At 38.8% G+C, this 20,239-nt stretch overlaps 1 protein-coding gene across 1 annotated transcript; it reads right to left on the reverse strand.

Moving 5' to 3' along the window:
- Positions 1 to 571: 571 nt before the first annotated feature.
- LOC124795261 (COA8 family protein CG14806, mitochondrial) lies at positions 572 to 13,171 on the reverse strand. Its single transcript, XM_047259206.1, has 3 exons — positions 12,983 to 13,171; positions 9,778 to 9,990; positions 572 to 1,127 (listed from the first exon to the last, which is right to left on the reverse strand). The coding sequence occupies exons 1-3, from the start codon at positions 13,043 to 13,045 to the stop codon at positions 912 to 914; spliced, it is 492 nt and encodes a 163-aa protein (XP_047115162.1). The 5' UTR covers positions 13,046 to 13,171; the 3' UTR covers positions 572 to 911.
- Positions 13,172 to 20,239: the final 7,068 nt, after the last annotated feature.

Below are 20,239 nucleotides of genomic sequence, written 5' to 3' on the forward strand. Positions count from 1 at the left end.
GGCGCCCAGTAGATGAAGTTAGTTATTTTAAAAGCAATAAATGCAATTTTCTTGGCTGCCGAATAAAGGGCATGCAGTTGCAAAGACATAGGTCTGTCACTGGTAACGGCAATTAATATTTTATATGATAAGTTGGTGATAAAAAAATTGTCTGCCCAATAGATGCCAAAATTGCTGATGGTGGACAAGAAGTGGGTGCAACATGCAACTTTCAACAGAGTGTTTGGAGCAATATAAGACAAATCCAAAGGACTTCTGTCAGTATGACATGGATTCATCAATATACTCCTGAAACCAAACAACAGTCAAACCAATGAGTTGTTACTGTTGAATCTGCTTTGAATAAGTGGAAGGAAACTTGGCCCCATTTGGCAAAGGAGAAAGTGCTGTTTCGTCACAATGTGCCAGCATATTCACCTGAAGTTGTTGCTGCCAAACTGCTTGAATTGCTACTTCTTCACCCAACCAAGCTCCCTGTGATTTCTTCTCAGCCTCACACACGAAAAACCATTCTGCTCATATGAGGAGGTAACTATTGAGACAGGTGTATTTAGAGAGAGAGAAACAATTCTTAAATTTTGATGTTTTTTTATTTAAAAAAAAAAAAACAACAATTTCCTGGGTGAGGCAGTTGTCATGTCAGAGGCTACAAGAGCATAATACCACTTATAAGGTCATGCCTATTACTATAGTGCAGTTGATTACTCTGCTGTACTTCACAATAACAGATAACATGTAATGCACTGTTTATGACAGGTGACATAAATTTACTATCATATCAGACAATGTTACATCCAACCAACTCATATTTAATAAGTAGGTATCAAGTACAAATAAAGTAGAGCACAGATGTGTGTGTAAAAAAAACTTTTTTTTTTTCTGACGACATTTTTATTGATCCTTATCACACTTCATGGTTTTGAAAATTTTAATATTTTTCTTATTTTATGCAATTTTACTCGAATGGCTAGAAAAAGTAATGACACATTTCTTCTGTACCATTCAGCATTGTAACGCATGTGTATCTTCCAGTGTTCATCAAGGAATGACTTGTAAAAGACAGACATTTCATCTGCTGTTAGAGGTACTTTTTGGTCACTATTTGCAGTAATGTACTCATCTCGCTCCTGTGATAAAGAGAAAAGCAGGTAGGGCAAATTAGTAATAGTTCTTATGAAATGGTGTTTTTTGTTAGTTAACTGAACAAGGTACATTGTTGCTAAAGTATCTACATCACACTCAATTCTTAATTCTCTAGCAATACTATAACAGCTGAACAGTGCTACATGTCCCTTCATTAAACTCTATATAGAAATGAATATCAGGTAACAATCTATCATTGTTTTTGTGCTACAAGAGGTTGTGTACACCTTCCATCAAGAAGGAGAAATTACAGGGATGTGGAATGAGTAAATGTACAATAATAATAATAGTAGTAGTAGTAGTAGTAGTAGTAGTAATAAAGAAAGAATGAAAATTGTATTAAAGTAATGTGTACACTCAACTAACTATAAATATAATAGAAGGAAACATTCCAGGTGGGAAAAATTATATATAAAAACAAAGATGAGGTGACTTACCGAACGAAAGCGCTGGCAGGTCGATAGACACACAAACAAACACAAACATACACACAAAATTCAAGCTTTCGCAACAAACTGTTGCCTCATCAGGAAAGAGGGAAGGAGAGGGGAAGACGAAAGGAAGAGGGTTTTAAGGGAGAGGGTAAGGAGTCATTCCAATCCCGGGAGCGGAAAGACTTACCTTAGGGGGAAAAAAGGACAGGTATACACTCGCACACACGCACATATCCATCCACACATGTCTTTAAATATGTCTGCTTGTGTCTGTATGTGTGGATGGATATGTGCGTGTGTGCGAGTGTATACCTGTCCTTTTTTCCCCCTAAGGTAAGTCTTTCCGCTCCCGGGATTGGAATGACTCCTTACCCTCTCCCTTAAAACCCACTTCCTTTTGTCTTCCCCTCTCCTTCCCTCTTTCCTGATGAGGCAACAGTTTGTTGCGAAAGCTTGAATTTTGTGTGTATGTTTGTGTTTGTTTGTGTGTCTATCGACCTGCCAGCGCTTTCGTTCGGTAAGTCACCTCATCTTTGTTTTTATATACAACTAACTATAAACTATCACTATCCCGCTTAAGGCTATTTGTGTTGCCACCAGTTAATTTTAATCCAGTAAATCAGTAGGAAAGCTGAAAACTTCGGAGGGGGGGGGGGGGGGGCTGAAGCTGCTGCTTCCTCAGTTATATTAAATACTGTGTACCTTCTATTGATTGGTGGCTTCATATTTACAAGATAACACTCATGCATTTTTCAAAGAAAAATTGTTATCTACACACTTAACAACAGAGGACCGTAAAGTACTCTACCACTAGCCTTGTAGGAAACAGAAAATTTCAACTCTTGAAACCAAATGATCAGATAATTTGTGGGGTTGGCTAATGAGGTATAATTTTAATTGGTAGTTATTTCCAATTTCTTGCTAGTGTTGGATGAGAGCATGTTGAATACTTTAACTCCACTCTGAACCCTAGACAAGAAGGCAAAGTCTGCATTAAAATTATTTATGTCTTGTGTTGTGATTGTACAAATCACAGTTCAGCTGAAACTAAGTTTTACTATCTGCAACAGAATCTATTAATGAATAAATGAGTGAAAAGTGAATATAAGAATTCAAATATCCTTAAAAAGCTCTATGAAAACCACATTTCTTGCAATTTACGCAACAGTGAAAATGCGCAAACTAACCCCTTGTGTTCAGCTGAACACAAAGAGATATATTTCCAACAGCAAAACATGCTGTACTGCATTCCTTTATCATTTAATGCTTGTACTTACTCTGTTTTAACTTGTTATTTAGTTGCATATCAAGAAATTTTAAACTTTGTTGACCATTACTTCTGGTGCTTGTTTGAAATTGCATAATATGAGCCTTTTTTAGATTAAGACTTAAGTTATTTGTTGTGAACTACCGGTAGCTGAAGGTCTGTTCAGCTATCATCTGAGCCGTGCCTGGCAAGGTTGCATTTAGCTCTTGACTATTAAGCTTATGTCATAAGCAAACATTACAGCATTTGATCCCTCCTCCAGAGTCACTGGAAGATCAATCTGGTAGGTTATGTATGAGAGTGGACATAGCTCTGATCTTTGTGCTGCCCCACATGTTATGTTGCATTGTGAGGTTAGTTTTATCCCGGTGGCCCTGTCTGTCAATGGGATCCAATGCTTTTTGGTGTGATAGTAAGATTTCATCCTTGCAAGAAGGATGTTAGAACATTCCCATGACAAGTAGAATTTTGTGGCATCCAGAATGAAAGGCTTAGACAATGTCACAAAATATGCCAAAGTGATAATGTGTCTTGTTTAGGTCTACAAATATTTTATTTATGAGGTCTTCTCTGTGCAGAAACTTTTCACAAAAGCCAAACTGAGATGCAATCAACAAGATCTGTTAAGAAAAATGCATTACTATTCTGTCATACATCAATTTCTCAAAAACACTTTTTAAAAGACTGCAATATGTGAAATGGGTCTGTAATAAACCAAATATCTTGCGGCAGTCTTTCTCGGGACCTAAGGATTCTTACACTTAAGTGTCGATACATGTACTCCATAATGGTATATATGGTTAATAATAAGAGATAATTTAGAATGAACTCAGCAATTTACAACCACAATACTTGAAGTAGAAATATTTTCCATATATGTTGTGCATCCCATTATAGGATTCAGAATGGAGTTTTATCTTCCGTTGCTAAAGAGCTTGTCAATGGACACGTGGCAGAAAATTGTTCTTAAATACAGGGTTATTACAAATGATTGAAGCGATTTCACAGCTCTACAATAACTTTATTATTTGAGATATTTTCACAATGCTTTGCACACACATGCAAAAACTCAAAAAGTTTTTTTAGGCATTCACAAATGTTCGATATGTGCCCCTTTAGTGATTCGGCAGACATCAAGCCGATAATCAAGTTTGTCCCACACTCGGCGCAGCATGTCCCCATCAATGAGTTCGAAAGCATCGTTGATGCGAGCTCGCAGTTCTGGCACGTTTCTTGGTAGAGGAGGTTTAAACACTGAATCTTTCACATAACCCCACAGAAAGAAATCGCATGGGGTTAAGTCGGGAGAGCGTGGAGGCCATGACATGAATTGCTGATCATGATCTCCACCATGACCGATCCATCGGTTTTCCAATCTCCTGTTTAAGTAATGCCGAACATCATGATGGAAGTGCGGTGGAGCACCATCCTGTTGAAAGATAAAGTCGGCGCTGTCGGTCTCCAGTTGTGGCATGAGCCAATTTTCCAGCATGTCCAGATACACGTGTCCTGTAACGTTTTTTTCGCAGAACAAAAAGGGGCCGTAAACTTTAAACCGTGAGACTGCACAAAACACGTTAACTTTTGGTGAATTGTGAATTTGCTGCACGAATGCGTGAGGATTCTCTACCGGCCAGATTCGCACATTGTGTCTGTTCACTTCACCATTAAGAAAAAATGTTGCTTCAGCACTGAAAACATGCTTCGCACGGAACGCATCCTCTTCCATGAGCTGTTGCAACCGCGCCGAAAATTCAAAGCGTTTGACTTTGTCATCGGGTGTCAGGGCTTGTAGCAATTGTAAACGGTAAGGCTTCTGCTTTAGCCTTTTCCGTAAGATTTTCCAAACTGTCGGCTGTGGTACGTTTAGCTCCCTGCTTGCTTTATTCGTCAACTTCCGCGGGCTACGCGTGAAACTTGCCCGCACGCGTTCAACCGTTTCTTCGCTCACTGCAGGCCGACCCGTTGATTTCTCCTTACAGAGGCATCCAGAAGCTTTAAACTGCGCATACCATCGCTGAATGGAGTTATCAGTTGGTGGATCTTTGTTGAACTTCGTCCTGAAGTGTCATTGCACTGTTATGACTGACTGATGTGAGTGCATTTCAAGCACGACATACGCTTTCTCGGCTCCTGTCGCCATTTTGTCTCACTGCGCTCTCGAGTGCTCTGGCGGCAGAAACCTGAAGTGCGGCTTCAGCCGAACAAAACTTTATGGGTATTTCTACGTATCTGTAGTGTGTCGTGACCATATGTCAATGAATGGAGCTACAGTGAATTTATGAAATCGCTTCAATCATTTGTAATAGCCCTGTATTTGGGAATGTTCAAAGTAAAAGAACACCTCTTTAGCCACTCCTATAATTTATCAGAATACTCGGAACCAAGAATGTAAATTTTGTCTAACTTTTAATATTTGTATTACATATATCCTAATTTTGTCAGTATACAGACGTCTGATAGCTGTCTGCGTAAAGTTGTGTACATGCTTTTGTTTGAAGTATTAGATAATAACATCAGCTGAGCAATATAGGAGGAGGAACAGTAGCATTTTTCAAACTTGCTGTTTTTCTCTTAATATACGTAATTTAGAAGCAAATAGCAGTTTGAGTAGATTAGCATTTTACTCATTCCACATCCTTGATGGCTCCTCTTCCTGTTGGGATTTATGGAACACTTTTTTAAATACTGGAATGGATGAGTGTTCTGTTCTGGGGCTATCTATGTCCTTGAATGTGGGAAGACTTTGCTTCATATTTCAAGCTAATACTGTACTTTAGGTCTAAAGCAAAACTTTTTGTGCACCTGCTGTCTTTGTGCTGCAATTCCTGAACATTGTGCTTCATATCAGACTAGAAATGGCATACATAAATCTGAGCACACTTCAAGTGACTCTATTTATTTAAAACATCAGACTAACCCAACCTCCCCCTTTTTCTTCATGCAGGTATCATTGCTTTCTGTCCACACATTTGCAGTTAAAAAGGAATGACAATCATTCCCTGTTTCTGTTACTTTCATTACTGTTGCAATTAGTTTTGTATCTTTCCATACACATGTTGGAAGAGGGAAGCAAGAAATAAAAATTCATTCTAATTGGATTCATTTTGGTTTGAATGAGAAATGTTTGGATGTGTTTGAGTCCTAAAGAAAGCAGCATATTATCCAACTGGCACAACAACTAGAAAATCAGCCACAGGACTATGGAAATGAGACGTCTCTGAATTGCATCTGAGTCAGCTAATTTATCTAAAACAAAGGTTGTGACACCCTGTTACAATGAGAATTAAACACTTATATACTATGACAAAGTTTGAAACAATAGCACACAGATATTATTAGTGCAGTGTGTTCTTTGCTGATAAAAATTTAATTTTATTGTTATATCTAAAAAGAAAGAAGATGTGAAACTTCTTGGCAGATTAAAACTGTGTGCCGGACTGAGACTCGAACTCGGGACCTTTGCCTTGAACATTCTGGAAACATCCCCCAGGCTGTGGCTAAGCCATGTCTCCGCAATATCCTTTCTTTCAGGAGTGCTAGTTCTGCAAGTTACGCAGGAGAGCTTCTGTAAAGTTTGGAAGGTAGGAGACAAGGTACTGGCAGAAGTAAAGCTGTGGGGACAGGGCGTGAGTCGTGCTTGGGTAGCTCAGTTGGTAGAGCACTTGCCCACGAAAGGCAAAGGTCCCAAGTTCGAGTCTCAGTCTGGCACACAGTTTTAATCTGCCAGGAAGTTTCATATCAGCGCACACTCTGCTGCAGAGTGAAAATCTCATTCTGGAAAGAAGATGTGACTTACCAAACGAAAGCGCTGGCAGGTTGATAGACACACAAACAAACACAAACATACACACAAAATTCTAGCTTTCGCAACCAACAGCTGCTTCATCAGGAAAGAGGGAAGGAGAGGGAAAGACGAAAGGATGTGGGTTTTAGGGAGAGGGTAAGGAGTCATTCCAATCCCGGGAGCGGAAACACTTACCTTAGGGGGAAAAAGGGACAGGTATACACTCGTATACACACACATATCCATCCGCACATACACAGACACAAGCAGACATTTGTAAAGGCAAAGAGTTTAATTTTATTGTTAATATGACAACAAAGTTCATGAGTATACAAAGTTCATGAGTATGTCCCTGCAGGTCACAACTGAAAGCTGGGGGGGGGGGGGGGGGGGGGGGGGTTGGAAGCTGCTCGTAATTAAATTCTTATAGTTATTTGATTTAACTCCCAAGTGTGTGAAGTGTTACGTTTGTGGAGAAAGTGTGAGACTGAACAAAGTCACTGCATCCCAGACCAGGGACCAGCATACATGGTATTGCTGGAGAGACAATGTATTGCATTCTGTCAGAGTGGTTTTTAGTTTTAGAAGTCTGGACTTGATATTCAAGCAATAGTGTTTATGACCCATCCACCCTTTGCTACATTTATGTGTCACCTAACTTTGGTTGGTAAGGTGGTTGTTGTTGTTGTTGTTGTTTGTGTGTGTGTGGCTTTTTTTTTTTTTTTTAAAGTAGTTTGTGTGTTCATGTGAATTATTGTGTTTCCTGTATACTGAAACTGATGTCAAACATGTATTTGTCTTGTCTTTTAGGTTTTTGTAGAGTTACATGCTGTGCAATTTTTGTACTGGTCTTTCAAGTTGAACTGTATAGTGACTGCCTTTGTAGATATCGTCATTTTTAGTTTTCGCATTTTTTTGGTTTGTGTATCTGTTCTTCCTTTTTGGCATGTAGGTAATCTTTTTAAGGACTCCTGTAGTGGTGTTGGTCTATCAAATTGACAACTACATCTACATATACGCTCTGCAAACCATTATGAGGCACACGCCAGAGAGCACGTCCCATTGTACCAGTTATTATGGTTTCTTCCTGTTCAATTCATGTATGGAGCACAGGAAGAATGATTGACATTGTCAACACCACCTTATGCTAGATTTTGGAAATTTTCAGTCTGTATATCACCATTGCTATTTGGCATTTTGTAGTGTGATCTGTTTTAGTATTTGTGTAGCGGTGTTGGTGTTTGAAGTTGAGCTATATAGCTCAATCGAGGTTTTCAAAACCAGTTACAGTTTATTTGCTCTTTTGTGAGTTTTTTGCTTTTTTAAAACTATTGTTTTGTTTCCGTCATTGTTGCATTTTATATATTTTACTCCTAAAGTAATTTTGCAGTCATTTTAGCTTTAAGATTGTCCTTGCCCAAAATCCCTACTTTCCCGTGGCAGTCCCATTAGCTTCAATATTTATTGTTAAGAATTTGTACGATTCTGTAATGGATGTTTATATTTTTGCACCATGGAAATGTTTAGGGTTACTGGTCGCCATCTTGAAATCATGTTTGTGTTGCATTTTGTGGCTTTGTATGACATCATTATCAAAGCCAGTGGATGGTATCGAATGCCATGGTTTATCCTTTTTCAGAACTAATATTTCTTTCCTCAGGGAGGATTGGAGTCTCTCAGCAGTACTACACATTTTGCCTCCTGAAACTAAGTACTAACAGGCAATCCTACCGTTTTTATAATTTTATCAACACTTTTTGTAAGGCTATGCTAGTACAGTACATGGTAAGCTACTGTAAAACAGAATCTACATCCATATCTATTCTCCACTGTACCAGCTATTAGAACTTTTCCTTACTCCATTCACATATGGCGCACGGGAAAAATGACTGTTTAAATGCCTTTACTTGTGCTGTATTTAATCTAATCTTATCCTCACAATCCCTATGGGAATGATATGTAGGAGGTTGTAGTGTATTCCCAGAGTCATCATTTACAGCTGGTTCTTGAAACTTTGTCAGTAGACTTTCTCGGGATAGTTTCTGTCTACCTTCAAAGGTCTGCCAGCTCAGTTCTTTCAACATCTCAGTGACTCACTCCTGTGAGTCAAATGAACCTGGGACCATTTGTGCTGCTTTTCCCTGTATATGTTCAATACCCGCTACTAGTCCCCATTTTGTATGGCTCCCACACACTGTCAAGTGTGTGTTCAAGGGCAATGTTCTAGAAGGAGTAGCAAGAGTGATTTGTATACAGACTGCATGTCCCTAGTATTCTACCAATACACTGAAGTCTTCTACCTGCTTTACCCATGAGTGAGCCTAAGTGATCATTCCACTTCCTGTCCTTACTGTTACACCTAAGTATTTGTATCAGTTTACAGAGTACAGCTGTGACCCACTAATATTATATTCATATGATAAAATGTTTTCCTTGTTTTGTGAAGTGCACAGTTTTACACTTCTGAACATTTAAAGCAAGCTGCCAATCACTGCACCACTTTGAAATCTTATCAAGGGCTGCCTGAACCTGTTTTACAATATACTGTTTTTATTATATGTTTGCAAGTATTAGCACAGAGCTACAAGAAGTATCACTAACATTTTAAAGAGACAAGATTGATGGTCAGTACTTACCAACAGCAGTTAGAATTCCAGTACCACCAACAGACACATACATAAAAGCGAAAATACTATATAGTGTCGACAATCTGGAATTTCATCTCCTGAAGGTAATTACTGGTCAAACACTCAATCTCTCTGTAATGTTATAGTTTTCTCAAGGTAACTTCTGTTTTGACAGAAAAAGCTCTTGACAAGTCTGTTTTCAATAGTAAACCATTTATGCCCGTCTTGCCAAAGCCAAATAGTTAATAATCGTTTACTGATGACGTTATGAAAAATGCCAAATGATTACAGACAATTTCACTTTCGGCATGCTTTTCATACATATTGGTACTGTCACAAAACAAAGTGAAAACTTATTCTTTTGCAGGTTCAAACATGAATTGATGTGAAATTCAGAAGAAAGTATTTAAAAAAACATTAGGCCCTAGGTCAAGCAATGCTATATACAGCATCACACACTGTTAAAAGAAATACTGGAGCAGCAAATAATGTTGAAACCTCTGCATGTTAAAATATTACCTTAAAAAATCTCTTGTTGTGTGTAGCCCAGAAAGCTTCATTCCACTTCTGTGTTTCTTCTCGTTCCAGACGAAACTTCTTTTCAATGGCAGACTCATTTTCTGGTATGTGAAAAACAATGGGGCGCAGATTAGACAGCTGATTAGGTGGCCCAATCAAATCATTTTTAATATTCTTCACTGCTGGTTTTATGTCTCTGCTGAGACACCTTACCTAAGGAGAAGAAGATTATAGTTTTCCACACATACTACAACACAATATAATCAACAGGACAGAAACTTGATATATATTTGAAAATATCCGCTTTCTTACCTTCTGTGTAGTTATTAAAATAGTGAGAGAGAGAGAGAGAGAGAGAGAGAGAGAGAGAGAGAGAGAGAGAGAGAGAGAGAGAGAGAGGGGGGGGGGGGGGGGGGGGAACAATATGCTTAATTTCTGATGCAATCATGCAATATAAACAAGAGACACTGATTTTGAAGTATAGAAAGCCATTAACCCAGAAATGTAGAGGAACGTCTTCTTCTCTGATATAGGCCTATACTGTAGTAATTCATATCCAGCACATCGTAGTAGCAAAGATGGGTCAGGACGAATTTTTGATACTATTTGTCAGGTTTGGCCAGTGACGTAATGTTAATGGCTAGTGTGATATAACCTTATGGTGCAAGTATTCACGGTTTGGTTGTCAACTGGTGAAGCCAATAAATCTGAAACCTGGTTGCAGTGACACACTTATGAGTAGCGTAAACCGTTTGAAAAAATCGCCACTGATATCACGTTATAAATCACAATGTTGTTCAGTCGCATGTTTCATACATCATTGGTCAAAGCTGGTGGCTAGTAGCGAATATTACTCTTTATCTGCAAAGATGAAGGCACCATATTGTAGGTAAAAGAATATGAGTATGACATGTATCTGTTTCTGCAGCGTACACTGGAACTCCAGCCCAGGGCTAAGGTTGAAAACCGTAACAGCAAGAAGTTCACATCAGGGTTGGATAATGGATCATGTGTGTCACTAGGTAATGTAAAGATGCAATCTTAAAGTGCTGGAAATTCCAGTACAAGCTCTGTTCAGTCACATTGAAATTTGTCTTTCCTGGAGATTTAGTTATCAGGCTGGAGAGAATGTTACTAGTCCATGGGAAAATTGTAGTTTCAGAATAGTCACTGCACTGTGGAGAGGACATTCGACCTACATTTCGCAAGGAGTGGGCAGCAATACAAGTTAATAGTCACCAAATGCTTGCATGAGTAATTGCAAGGGGTGATTCTCAAAACTGAGATGCTCCAACACAACAAACTAAATTTACTCCTAATCTTATCAGAGGAAGGGTAAGTAAAGTGCAGTGCCATTACTTATGTGTTTTGCAACAGAATGTTACAATGCTCATCCTGAAGGGCAACAGGAATGCAAGGTTTTGTCAACAGCTAGTTAAAAATCCTCAAAAGACAACAAGTTTGATTAATGAAGTAATTATGCCAGTTTTTGGCATGAATATGACTAAAAGGCCTGGTCACCTGTGAAAGTAGCCATGTTCTATACCACCTCTGCTGCAACCATTGCAAGCTTTTTATATTAGTTTGACTACCAACTAGCTGTTTACCAGGATGAATGGCCACCACCAACCTGTGGCCAAGAGTGAAGTAGACCATCCTGGCTCAACATGCATCTGAGTATAACATGCTCAATATCAATGGTTACTTCACAACCTGGGACATCTGAATCCTCCCCTCCACCAAAAGCTTTTCTGAGCTGCACAGATGGTACTTCTCCTTACAACACTCCCAAAATTATCTTGGCCTCAACCTACAGTAACCTACTGCCCCCCACCCAATAGTTTCTGCGTCCTTGTCCTATCACCACCTCCCTTTTCACATTCCCTCATCCTCTGTGTATTCCGCCCTCTGCCAATTTACCCACCCGTCCTTTCCCCTTCCCTGCTCCTCTACTTGTTCCCTCCATGCCCCACCTCCTGGAGCTGTGTCTGGCAGTCTTGAGCCCCGTCCATACCTTGCTATCCTTCCCCTTTCCCTGCTCCACTCCAGGCAGCTATTTGTATGACAGTCATATTCCAGTCAGGGCTGGCAGATGTAGTGGTCATGTGTGCATGAAGTGTTTTTACTTGTGTGACTGTGTCTGCATTTTCTTTGCTGAAGAATGCTTTGCCCAAAAGCAATAATGTGTAACACTCTTTTCACTGTGCCTATCTGCAACTCAATGGACCATCTTTTTTCCTAAAATTGTTGATTTTCCAGCCTGGAGATTTGATTGTATGAATATAACTAAGTTGTGCTTAATGTGCTTGGAAAAACAACACCATAACCCCAGAAGATAACAGTATATTCCTGGACTTAACAATAAAAATATGTTTGCAGCTCATGATTTACAAATGCAAATGGTCAATAATATAGGTGGCCTTTTATTAAAATAAGACATTTGTTGGCTTTACTGTCAAGCAAACTTTTCACCTACCAACTCGTGCCGACCTCTGGCTATGCTAAAGATCAGTACGTCTTGCTGTGCTATGTATTAGTTTGTCACCACAGCTTTAATCCCAAAAAAAGGTAAAAACAATATAGAAGCTGTGGCAATGGCATTTCAAAGCAACCTTCCATGATCTAACTTAATTACAAAGAATACTTAATGGTTTCAAACTTAGTGTTCAAAGTAATTCACTTCTACTTGACGGCCTAAAAACATAGTGTAGTTAATGGTCAAATGAATGTGTGTCAGACTACAAATCCAAATATCCAGGATCTGATACCCAGTCATCCCCAGGACTTTCTGTTTCTCATTGCTTCTTTCCACCATGGCAACAATTTAACATTGTGAACAGTATCAAGATGCGCTGTGGTCCACAATGTGCATACAACTGCAGGTAACCAACCTCCCCACACCCATCCCACCCATTACTGGCTGTATGAACAGTTCTAGGTCGTATGAAGGCAAAGGGGCGTAACAACTCAAAATAGGACCACGCAAAATGGGCACCGTGGTGTACGTTCGGGTAGTGGACTGCTTGGCTTGCTGTTGTTACAATAACGTAGGTGGCTGTAAACATGCAACAAAACGAGTCTAAAATACTACTGGGGGGTGACTATTTTGCACAGCAAGCAACGTCAACGTTTCTATGGCTGAGAGAAACTCTTAGTTTCAGCAGAAACCACAAAGAATGACAACATTAATTATACATAAACTTACTAGGAACGGAATTGTATTACAGACGTTGACAGTCTGTGAAATACTTCCCAAAACACGTGTCATTTTCTACCGCCTCACTGTTACGAAACTCTGACTCCAAATATCTACTAGAGGTCGAAGTTTAGCTATTGCCGCAAATAAAAACAAAACTTCATCCATGTTTATCATCGGGTAGATAAACATACCAAAGATGTTCATTACTACGCTGCCAGCAAATGTATGGTACAAATTTATTCCGATTTCAAATGCAGCTGAATTTTTTTCTATTCGCGTTTGTTGTTTGTAATTTACAGTCAAATTGTTTAACATATAAACAAGCAAAGACATCCATAAATTAACAGAAAAACGCGCGTTTCACGCATAAGCAAAAAATTGTGGTCACAGCTAGTCGCTTACTGCAGTTGCATGTTTGAACTCCCAATTTTCAGTGGTGCAACTTAGAGAGTCGATTTTTGTCATGCCACAAAACATTCAACTTAGTTGAATATAAAAGCTGACTTAGGAATATTCCTCTGCGTGAGACGTTGCACGCGGCTCATGACCGCACAGCGCTGCACGTGTGCTGCCCGAGTTCAATCGTCGACCGGGGCAGTGGCGACAGCCGGCAGGTTACGGACGTTGATGCGAAGCGACCACTATGTAGTGAACGTTGTATTTCAAGAACCGGAAAATGCAGAGTAAATCAAGGAAACGGAGACGTGGAGATTTGCTATCTTTTAAAACTGAATGGGAGAATCGTTTTTTCTTTGTGCAAAAACGTGAAAATTCGAAATGTTTAATATGAGGCAGTATTCTCGCTGGTCAGTGGAAGTTTAGTATTGAACGCCACTATAATAAATTTCGCAAGGACGAGTACAATTTATTGTCGGATTTTGAGGGGATGGGGAAATTGACTGAGCTTAAGAAGAGCGACCTGACGATACTAGATGAATCCAACGTAAGTTGCTGTTGTCACGAGAGATCTGCGACTTTCTTTCATCATGTCTCAAATCCAACTAATGTAACATTTTATGGAGCACTGTTTTCAATTTTACAGGACGACAACAATGATAGCCCAGCGTTACGTCCAAGATATAAGATAGCGCTTAACATAGCGAGAGCTGGAAAACCATTTGCTGAAGGTGAGTTTATAAAGGAGTGCATCAATGACGCTGCTGATTTACTTTGCCCACAGAATAAAATTTAGTTTGGAGCTATCAGTCTTTCTCGGCGGACTGTAAAAAGTCGTCATATAAGTGCCATCGCTGGTGACGTTTACCATCAATTAAGGAGTGCAGTGCAAGTTTTTGTTGCATTTTCCATCTCACTTGATGGGCCCACAGATATTTCAGAGACCGCGCAATTAGTGGACACTGCTATGCACATAACAGAGGAATGCCGTTGAAGAAGCTCTCGATTCAGTTGGCTTAAACTAGGAACGTTTGGTGTCAGTCATAACAGACGGAGCACCTTCAATGAAAAGAGAAAAACTGGGATTTGTTGGATTACTAAGAAAAAAAAGCTACAGTGTACAGAAGAATCATTGAACAGCATCCACTGCATTTTGCACCAAGAAGTACTATGTGCAAAAACAGCAAAACTGGGGGACGTCATGCAAGTGGTTATTCGGACAGTTAATTATTTGAGATCCCACGGGCTTACACATACACAGTTTCACACATATTTAGCTGAAATCAGGGAAGAGTATGGTGACATACCATACCACAGTGAAGTCCGCTGGCTTAGCCGTGATAATGTACTCAAAAGATTTTTTGAGCTGAGAATACCAATAAATCAGTGTTTAAAGGACAAAGGAAGGTACGACCCCAACTTAGAAGATCCAGAGTGGGTTGCCAACCTTGCTTTTTTAGTGGACATTACCGGACACCTGAATGCATTGAACACAAGTTTGCAAGGAGAAAATCAGCTAATTTGTGAAATGGCTGAAAAGGTGCAAGCTTGAGCTGTGGGAACGACAGCTCTCGTCAGGAACGCATTGCATTTTCTACTCTGTCTACTGTGCTAGAACACAATTGCAAAGAATACGTTTCCGTACTTAGTGCAATAAAAGAGGAATTTCTCAAGCGACTTAGGAATATATCATATTTATCCCAAGCTTTTGAATGGTTCTCGAGACCATTTGCTGTTTCTGTATATGATATTCATCCCAATTTGCAAATGGAATTAATAGATCTACAGTGTAATTCTCGTCTGAGAGACAAGTTCCTTTTGGCAAGACGTGTAATAGACTATTATCACGACTTTCCACAGCAAGAGTTTCCTCGTCCCCATTGTGAAGCCGCGAAGATAATGTCAATGTTTGACTCGACATAAGTTTGTGAGAGATTTTTTTCTGTTATGAAGATTAGGAAGTCTCGGTTAAGAGCAAACATCAGTGATGAAAATTTACGTAACTTTTTGCGTTTGTCTGTATGTAGAAATTTTGTTCCAGACATTAAACTTATTGTAAACTCCACCTGTGATAATTACATAAAACGTATTGTAGGTAATAGGTACTCCTTCAGACCATAATTTCTTTCAACCACTCCTACTAACCTTATTGCTTCATTCAATAAAGCAAGCTAGGAAACGAAACGCATTACAGAGGATGGCGCGGAGAGAGGGTATGGTGGGGAGGGTTGAGAAGCGGGTGGCCAGTTTGCCCCTGTGTGCACGCAGAATGCCTGTTAACTGCACATGTGCAGGATTCCTGCTCTCTAGATTCTCACATTTTACCGTTCGCGTTGTTTTTGCGTAGTCTTTCATTGACAGCATCAACACCAGTTTGTATTCTGCAATTTAGAACATTGGCGACTGTTATCATGAACTGCAGACTTAACTTAATTGGGCTCTTTTAAAAATTATGAGAACAGTAGGCCTATCCTCGTTCAGAAAATCGTTGTCTAAATTCAGCGTACAGTTACGTTAGAAATGGGTTATTTTGAGAGTTTTTGGACGCTTATAAAATTATATTTTCGTAAGTTACCGTTACGAAAGTTTTGATAAGTACGGTAATTTACTTCGTAGCAAATCACCATCTGTGATTCACAGTTCTGCCAAAGAATACATCATCCCTGCACTTCATTGTATACTATCGCAAAGAAGCGTGCGTCTTTGAGAATTTTCGGAAGCTACCACTGACATTTGCATAATCTAGAATAAATCTGTAGCAAATCGACGTTTTTGATTTAGTTACTGTAGCAGATTTTCTAACTAACATATTGTGTTACAGCTGGTTTTCCCTTAAAGAGGAGTAGCCCCATATATTATCTGCATTTATGGTAAATTAACTCTGTTTCCCGTTTGCTTACAACTATAATTAACCTCAAAACATTTTAGGAAATTAGTAGTTTTCGCAAAAATAGACATAATGTCTGAAGGGATACCGCAATCACTGGTTCTACAATGTTACTTATAATTCGTCTTGATTGCAAAAATGTTAATTCACGAGACCGATTTCGGTTCCTCTAATGAGGAAGTATTGAATAGGATTGGGGGAGAAGAGAAGCTGGTGGCACAACTTGACTATAAAATGGGATCGGTTGGTAGGACATGTTCTGAGGCATCAAGGGACCACCAATTTAGTATTGGAGGGCAGTGTGGGGGGTAAAAATCGTAGAGAGAGACCGAGAGATGAATACACTAAGCAGATTCAACAGGATGTAGGTTGCAGTAGGAACTGGGAGATGCAGAATCTTGCACAGGATAGAGTAGCATGGAGAGCTGCATCAAACCAGTCTCAGGACTGAAGACCACAACAACAACAATAACAATATTTTAAAAACTCATATGAAGCAGAAAATGTAACACAAACGTTTGGAAAGTGTATCACTAGTTTGATATGAAGTGAAACATGAACAGAAGCTCAAATTTCACTATGGACACGATTTTATACGAAAATAACGCTGTATCCTACAAATGCCGTTTAACATACTGTGTATCACAAACATTTTAAACTGACTTTGAAACAGGATAATCCAAGACTCTGTACTTGTTTTCCTTGGTTTCCCAATGACCTTTGCTCCGATGAAGTAGCAGAAGTTAAATTTTTTAAGGACTGAATAATACGGATCATCCCAAATATTGTGTCGATCCCGAAATAACACAATATATAACCAAGTACTTGCGACAGAAAGCGATGTATCTATTTGCTCATGAATGTCAGTCTGTATTCAGTGTTTTTTGTTATGCATGTACTCACATCAGATGACAATTTATGTAAAGTCATACAACAAACGTGTGCAACGAACTTATAAACTGTGCATTAAAAAATGCTATGGTATGCTACTCACAAAGTTTGAATAAGTGTGCTCATAGCATACCAGGGGATTACGTGATATGCCCTTACAAATTATAAGTAATAAACAATGATGTAAGCCTTTTTCTAACAAACATACACAAAACGCTAAGAATCATTGTGTGTTGAAAATGTAATATGTATTTTAGTTATCAAAAATTGTTTTTGTAATGAATGTATTCTTCAAAGAATAACTATACTTTAGAAAAGGTGTGTCTTAGAGTTACATTATAATGATATCCAAGGTCATGTTAATTTTTCGTTCATCAAGATTTTACATCATTTAATATTTTTGGCTGTTCCAGTATCATTGCCAATGAGCTGCAGCCGCCACCATTAAACGGCAAATATGAATTTAAAGTAACCCTGCAAAAGGCGCATGACCTGCACCCATTTAAGTTAAGTTGTTTCTTTTTTCAGAAGAGCAGGGAAGCTGAGCAGTACAATTTCTAAACATGTTCTTACTCAATTTTGACTTGAAGCCCAACTCAAGACTTGTCCTGGACTAATGTAGGCACTTATAATATTGTTGTGAACAGTAAAGAGTTTTGCTATACATATAGCCAATGAAGCATTAACTAATATAACACTAAAGCATTTCTCTCTCAGTCAGTATTAATATAGATGCTAAATAAGTTTTTCACACCAGTGCAAATCTTATACCTCGCTCCACCTTACATAAAATTTGTAACACATAATATTCTAAACGCTAAATAACTGAGCTAAGACAGCAAATACTTTTCATTTTACTTGTCTGGTAAAACAAAAATAGACAAAAGTTGTTTCATTGCGATTTTTAAAGACAATCTGACACAACAATTAACAGTTTTCAAACCTCACTTTATAGAATAAATAATATTTAAAGGGGACAAAGGAGGACTCAGGATGTTGCGCTGATCCCCCTAACTGACAAGTTTGAGGTGCTATCTTTCACTGAAACGGAAACTGAAACTGAGCCAGTGGCACTAACTTCACCTATTTTGGGGAAACCTGTTTTGGCTAGTGTCAGGAGGAGGCATATGCAAAGGGACTGGGCTCCACTATTTGTCGGAAATTTAAGCATATAGGTAAATGGCAGCAAGGGACAGGAAAGGACACCAGGTGCACTCAGTGTGTATGCCTGAGGGCCTCATTCAACATGGTGAAGAGAGTGTTCCAGCAGCCATTGAGGGAACAGGGTAAACCAACTGCAGAGAAGGTTCAGAAGACCAGCAGAGTGCATGGAGTTTCAATGAAGCTCAGAATCTGTAGCATTCTCCCCAGAACTGATCGTGATCCTTTGATTCTCAGTTGAGTGGAAGGACTGAAACAGAGACTTTAGAAGTTCAATGACTTACTGGGCTTGCACCACAAGATTGAGAACTGTAGGGTCCCCCTAAATAGGTCAAATGTACACTACACATCAGAGGCTACTACTTAAGTAGCTGACTATGTGTGAGGTGCACACAAGGATTTTTTTTAGATTAGGCCACTCCCCATCCAATCCAGACACCGATAGCTTTAGGAAACATGAAGTATCAGTGTAAAATCGAAAGAAATCCCTCCCAAAGATGAGAGTATTAAAATCCTAACGACAAACTGCCAATGAATTCGCAAAAAATGCTACAGTTTCAACCGCTCTTGAAAAGCAGTGAAGTTCACAAAATACTAGGTGCAGAAAGCTGGTTGAAACCTAAAATTGATAGCAGTGAGAGTTTTGGGAAAAATTTAAGTGCATATCTGAAGGTTAGGCATATGGGAGGTGGTCTATTTGTCACTGTAGACAAGACACACAAATGCACTGAGGTAGAAACTAAAACTGCATATGAGATTGTTTGAGGAGGACTCAGTATCAGGGGTGGGCGTAATAAGATTATTGGAGCCTTCTATCGCCCACCAGACTCATCTCCTGTTGTAACCGAAACCTTTAGAGAAAACCATAGGTTACTTCTAGGTAAGTTTCCCAATCATACCGTAATCATTTGTAGAGACTTTAATTATTCAACAGTTAATCAGGAAAACTGCAAGTCACAATTCGAACTTTTATCAGATGATCATCATGGAAATGTCAATTACATCTCTTGCCGATTTAAACTTAACTTAAGATTAAAATAAAAGAACTTGTTTTATATCTTATTGTAGGAAATTAAGAGTTTTCGATTTTAGTAATACTGCAAATTTTGATGTTTTTAAAGAAAGTATATGAAATTTATTTTTTCAATTATAAATGGAAGGTACTTGTTTATTCTTTAATTATCTAATACACACTGGTAACAGTTATATTTTTAAAGAAATTATGTTTAATATATTTATTCAGTATTGTTGTTGTGCTTTACTTGTATTCTCGCCGGTACCACTGCATTGACTATGCCACAAGGATGAGAACACTTTGTAATACCGCATCTTCTGTGTACAGCTGGCAGTACATGCATTTTCCTAAAATTTTTTGAATCACCAAAATTGTCCCTCTCTTATTATTTCACTGCCTTTTTATGTATTTTTACAGTTTGCTGCTGCTTCTTAAACTTTATTACTCTTTTTGTTCGCTGCCAGAGGACCCTAACATTGTCAGACAACAGTACAGTTTTTCAGCTGAACAATTTTGTTGTTTTCCACTCTGGACTTTCCATTGTTGAAGCATTGGAGTTCACTTTTCTCATATGTTTGCTCTACAGTAGTGTGAATATTGTAAACGATTTATTGCAGCAAAATAGCCATTATAGTTATACATTAGATTACAATCATTTGAGAGTGAATTTCCAGGATGTATTGAGCGTCTGCATAATTCTTAGTAGATTACATTCAGTGCAGGTATTATAGCAGATTATCATTTGAACCATTTATTGCATAGTCTCTAATTGATCTGGTCCTCTTGTTGCATATTTCTATATGGTATCTCTCACAAGACTGTCCACATAGTGTACACTTGCAAAGGGTTTGACGGTTCGTGGTATGTTGCATTTACGCAAATTTCATGGTGGAATCCGTGTACTGCGAGTCTT

This window comes from Schistocerca piceifrons, chromosome 4 (genome assembly GCF_021461385.2).
Source record: "Schistocerca piceifrons isolate TAMUIC-IGC-003096 chromosome 4, iqSchPice1.1, whole genome shotgun sequence".
NCBI lineage: Eukaryota > Metazoa > Arthropoda > Insecta > Orthoptera > Acrididae > Schistocerca > Schistocerca piceifrons.